This window comes from Carcharhinus amblyrhynchos, unplaced genomic scaffold (genome assembly GCF_965287045.1).
Source record: "Carcharhinus amblyrhynchos unplaced genomic scaffold, sCarAmb.v2.hapA scaffold_851, whole genome shotgun sequence".
Lineage (NCBI taxonomy): Eukaryota > Metazoa > Chordata > Chondrichthyes > Carcharhiniformes > Carcharhinidae > Carcharhinus > Carcharhinus amblyrhynchos.
The window spans coordinates 40678-46677 of NW_027650591.1; the positions used below are offsets into that span (position 1 = coordinate 40678).

General features: G+C 49.5%; 1 protein-coding gene across 1 annotated transcript in view; it reads right to left on the reverse strand.

Moving 5' to 3' along the window:
• The window catches only part of LOC145340220 (G-protein coupled receptor-associated protein LMBRD2-like), a gene marked incomplete at its 3' end in the record, with an annotated part of 43669 nt that extends 37878 nt beyond the window's left edge, over window positions 1-5791 (reverse strand). Inside the window, exons 1-2 of the mRNA XM_080184647.1 lie at window positions 5660-5791; window positions 3421-3663 (exon numbers count right to left, since the gene is read on the reverse strand). Coding sequence (XP_080040773.1) covers window positions 3421-3594 — 174 coding nt within the window. The remainder of the gene's footprint in view (window positions 1-3420; window positions 3664-5659) is intronic.
• Window positions 5792-6000: the final 209 nt, after the last annotated feature.

Below are 6000 nucleotides of genomic sequence, written 5' to 3' on the forward strand. Positions count from 1 at the left end.
GCAAAAACCCAGCTTGCAGGTGCAGCAGGTGGTCAGGAAGGCGAATGGGATGCTGGCCTTCATAGCGAGGGGGATTGAATATAAAAGTAGGGAGGTCTTGCTGCAGCTGTATAGGGCATTGGTGAGGCCGCAGCTGGAGTACTGTGTGCAGTTTTGGGCGCCGCACCTGCGCAAGGATATTTTGGCCCTGGAGGGAGTGCAGAGGAGGTTTACTAGGCTGATACCGGAGTTGAGGGGGTTGAGCTATGAGGAGAGGCTGAATAAATTAGGCTTGTACTCGTTAGAGTTTAGAAGAATGAGGGGAGATCTCATTGAGACGTATAAGATGATGAATGGGATGGATAGGATAGAGGTGGAGAGACTCTTCCCGCTCAGAAAGGACAGTAGGACTAGGGGGCACAGCGTCAAGATAAAGGGGAGGCGGTTTAGAACGGAGTTGAGGAGGAACTTCTTCACTCAAAGGGTGGTGAATCTCTGGAATTCTCTGCCCGTTGAAGTGGTGGAGGCTGCCTCGCTAAATATTTTTAAGACGCGGGTTGATGGGTTTTTGATAAGAGAGGGGATTAAGGGTTATGGGGAGAAAGCGGGAATGTGGAACTGAGCCACAACAGATCAGCCATGATCTTATTGAATGGCGGGGCAGGCTCGAAGGGCTAGATGGCCTACTCCTGCTCCTATTTCTTATGTTCTTATGTTCTTATGTCTGGAGAAGACTTTAGGATTCCTTTTCTCTTTGCTGCCAGTCTCTTTACATACTCCCTCTTTGCTTATTTTATTGTTTCTTCATCTCCCGTCTGAACCAGCAGAGTTCTGTATTTTCTATCAACACTGTTGGAAGAACACATTTTACTCCATCTTCATTTCAATCTCCTTTCTCAAGCAGGGAGTTCTGGATCTGTTTGCCCTGCCTTCCCCTTTTGCTGTCCTTTTATTCACTGCCTCTTCATTTATCTGTCAAGGTGTCTCCTAAACGTTGCTACTTTATCTGCTTCTACCATCACCTCTGGTAACCCATTCCAGGCACTTACCACCCTCTGTGTTTAAAACTTGCCTTTCACATCTCCTTTAAACTTTCCCCCTTTTATCTTAACCAGGGGTCACAGTCTGAGGATTCAGGGTAGACCATTTAGGGCAGAGGTGAGGAGACATTTCTTCCCCCAAAGAGTGGTCAGCCAGTGGAATTCATTACTACAGAAAGTAGTTGATGCCAAAACATTGAATATAATCAAGGGGCAACTGGATATAGCACCTGGAGCGAATGGGTTCAAAGGTTGTGGGGAGAAAGCAGGATTGGGCTATTGAATTGATATTTCTCATCAGGGGGAAAAAGCTTCTGACTATCCAATCTATCCATGCCTTCATAATTTTGTAGACTTCTATCAGGTCACCCCTCAGCTTCTGATGTTCCAGTAAAAATAACCTCTCCTCGTAGCTACTGCCGTCCAAACCAGGCAACATCCTGGTAAATTCTTTTCTGTACCCTCTCCAAAACCGCCATCCTTCTGCTGATCTAATAGTTACCTCAAATCTGTATCCTGCCACCCCCCCCACATAATCTTTCACCCCCCCCACCCTTACTTACCAAGAATCTATCTAGCTCTAAGTATTCAGACTCTGCTTCCACTGCCTTTCAGGGAAAAGAATTCCACAGACTCAGAAATCTCACAGAAGAAATTTCACCACAGCTCCATTTTAAACTGCAACCCCCTTATTCTAGATTCACTTCAGAGGAAATATCCTCTCCACATCCACTCTGTCAATACCTCTCAGAATCTCACTGAATTCAAACCTAACTCATTAAACAACCTGCCCATTCCAGGTATGAGTCTAGTAAACCTTCCCTGAGCTGCTTCCAACATATTTACATCCTTAAATAACGTGACCAATACTGTACACAGTCATCTCCCTATCTTTGTAATCAATTCCCCTCACAATAAACAATCACATTCTTTTAGTTTTCCTAGTACTTGCTGTACTGTATATCAGCCTTCTGTGATTCATATACTAAGACACCCAGATCCCTCTGCACCTCTGCTCAACAGTTTCTCGCCATTGGATAATAGCCTTCTTTTTTATTCTTCCTGCCAAAACGGACATTGTCCCACATCGTTCTCCACTTGCCAGGTTTTTACGGACTTGCTTACAGCTCAGACTTTATGCCCTCATAATTGCCTTTATTTAATGATGTGGAGATGCCGGCGTTGGACTGGGGTGGGCACAGTAAGAAGTCTCACAACACCAGGTTAAAGAGGAGAGATGAAGGAGCAGCTCGTGCTACCAAATAAACCTGTTAGACTTTAACCTGGTGTTGTCAGATTCTCACTGTGTCTTTATTTAAGTCAAAAAAACAAAATCTCAGACCCATTCCTTTCTTTCTCAAACTGAATATAAAATTCTATCATAGTATGGTCACTGAGAAATATTTAGTTACTCCCACCTTGTTGTACATACCAGGTCTAGTATAGCTTGCTTTCTGTTTGGCACAGACAGAGATACTTGGTTCTTTATTAATAAGGGATCATTGGTTTTGAGGAGAAGGCAGGAGAATGGGGGTGAGAATCAGATCAGCCTTGATTGAATGGTGGAGCAGACTCGATGGGCCAAATGGTCTAAATCTACTCCTATATCTTACAGTCAGAGAACCTGCTGATCTAAGAAACTATTTTGAAAACACCTTTACCCATCTGACCTTTCCAGTCGATATGTAAACTAAAGTTTCCCAAGATTACTGGCACACCTTTCTGACAAACTTGAATGACTTCTTCCTTTATACCGTACCTGTTAGGGCTATGACACGACTCCTACAAGTGATCTCTTCCTTTACCATTTCTCACCTCTACCCAAATCATTTCTACATCCTGTTTCTTGGATCAGATAGAAAGAAAGAAAGATACCCTACAGTGCAGAAAGAGGCCATTTGGCCCATCGAGTCTGCACCAACCACAATCCCACCCAGGCCCTACCCCCATATCCCTACCTATTTACCCACTAATCCCTCTAACCCACACATCCCTGGACACTAAGGGGCAATTTTTAGCTTGGCCAATCAGCCTAAGAGCACATCTTTGGACCGTGGGAGGAAACCGGAGCACCCGGAGGAAACCCACGCAGACACAAGGAGAATGTGCAAACTCCACACAGACAGTGACCTAAGCGGGGAATCGAACCCAGGTCCCTGGAGATGTGAAGCAGCAGTGCTAACCACTGTGCTACTGTGCAACCCATCAGATTATCCTCTCTACTGAATCCTAACATTGTTCATAAATCTTTTATGGGGCACTTTATTCAAACGCTTTTGGAAGTCCATATAGATCACATCATCAGCATTCCCCTCATCAACCTTCCCTCTTAACTCATTATTAAACTATCACATCAACCGACATACAAACAAAAGTCAGATGCAGCAAAGTAGGTGGTTACCGTAGTGACATCCAGGGGCAGGATAATGACAATGAGGAAACACAGATACCAGGCTAACGCTGTGGCCACGATCACCAGTTTATGCTGTTTCCTGAAGTCGGCATATCGATACAGTACCAGCAGCGCCAGGAAGAAAACCACCACAATGTCAATGCCCAACGCTGCGCCACTCATGGTCCGAGGGGGCAGTGGGGGAATGGGGGCTTTGGGAGCCTCCAGTCCCCAGGGCAATCGGTGAGGAATCTGTGGGGAAGATAATCAGAGTGAGGGTCAGGCTGTGTGGGGGGGGTGAGGGTGGGCAATCAGCACAGACTGGAGCAGCCTGAGAGACACAGCACAATGTGGCTGAGGGACAGAGCTCCATTCTGATACTGACAGAGACCCACACACAGCCCCAGAGACAGAGACCCACAGACACAGACCCAGACAGAGACCCACAGACACAGACCCAGAGACAGAGACCCACAGACACAGACCCAGACAGAGACCCACAGACACAGAGACCCACAGACACAGACCCAGAGACAGAGACCCACAGACACAGACCCAGAGACAGAGACCCACAGACACAGACCCAGAGACAGAGACCCACAGACACAGACCCACAGACACAGCCCCAGAGACAGAGACCCACAGACACAGACCCAGAGACAGAGACCCACAGACACAGACCCAGACAGAGACCCACAGACACAGACCCAGAGACAGAGACCCACAGACACAGACCCACAGACACAGCCCCAGAGACAGAGACCCACAGACACAGACCCAGAGACAGAGACCCACAGACACAGACCCAGAGACAGAGACCCACAGACACAGACCCAGACAGAGACCCACAGACACAGAGACCCACAGACACAGACCCAGAGACAGAGACCCACAGACACAGACCCAGAGACAGAGACCCACAGACACAGACCCACAGACACAGCCCCAGAGACAGAGACCCACAGACACAGACCCAGAGACAGAGACCCACAGACACAGACCCAGACAGAGACCCACAGACACAGACCCAGAGACAGAGACCCACAGACACAGACCCACAGACACAGCCCCAGAGACAGAGACCCACAGACACAGACCCAGAGACAGAGACCCACAGACACAGACCCAGACCCAGAGACAGAGATTGAATATAAAAGTAGGGAGGTCTTGCTGCAGCTGTATAGGGCATTGGTGAGGCCGCAGCTGGAGTACTGTGTGCAGTTTTGGGCGCCGCACCTGCGCAAGGATATTTTGGCCTTGGAGGGAGTGCAGAGGAGGTTTACTAGGCTGATACCGGAGTTGAGGGGGTTGAGCTATGAGGAGAGGCTGAATAAACTAGGCTTGTACTCGTTAGAGTTTAGAAGAATGAGGGGAGATCTCATTGAGACATATAAGATGATGAATGGGATGGATAGGATAGAGGTGGAGAGACTCTTCCCGCTCAAAAAAGACAATAGGACTAGGGGGCACAGCCTCAAGATAAAGGGGGGGCGGTTTAGAACGGAGTTGAGGAGGAACTTCTTCACTCAAAGGGTGGTGAATCTCTGGAATTCTCTGCCCGTTGAAGTGGTGGAGGCTGCCTCGCTAAATATATTTAAGAAGCGGGTTGATGGGTTTTTGATAAGAGAGGGGATTAAGGGTTATGGGGAGAGGGTGGGAAAGTGGAACTGAGCAGCGACAGATCAGCCATGATCTTATTGAATGGCGGGGCAGGCTCGAAGGGCTAGATGGCCTACTCCTGCTCCTATTTCTTATGTTCTTATGAGACCCACAGACAGACCCACAGACACAGAGACCCACAGACACAGAGACCCACAGACACAGAGACCCACAGACACAGAGACCCACAGACACAGACTCAGACAGAGACCCACAGACACAGACCCAGAGACCCACAGACACAGAGACCCACAGACACAGAGACCCACAGACACAGAGACCCACAGACACAGAGACCCACAGACACAGAGACCCACACACAGACTCAGACAGAGACCCACAGACACAGACCCACACACAGACTCAGACAGAGACCCACAGACACAGACACAGAGACCCACAGACACAGAGACCCACAGACACAGAGACCCACAGACACAGAGACCCACAGACACAGACCCACACACAGACTCAGACAGAGACCCACAGACACAGACACAGAGACCCACAGACACAGACCCACACACAGACTCAGACAGAGACCCACAGACACAGACACAGATCCAGAGACAGAGACCCACACACAGACCCAGACGGGCCCGGAGCCGGGGCAGTGCCAGGGGAATGCTCCCTCTCCCCGGGGATTCCCGGGATTCCCGCCGGATAAAGCGCTGATTTCCCGGGATTTTTTCCTCGGTTTTTCCCTGTTTGCATCCAGCGCTTCCGGTACCTGAGTTGAACTTTGACGTTTGCCGCCGTCACTTCCGACTCTGCCCGCGGTGCCTGTCGGGAGGTGCAGTCCCCGAGCCCCAGACTACAACTCCCAGGCTGCCCCGCGGCGTCGCGCACGCGTGGCGCATCCCCAGCCAGCCAATTGGGGACCGACTCTCAACAACCAGTCAGGACCCACTTCCGGTCACGGCGCCTGGA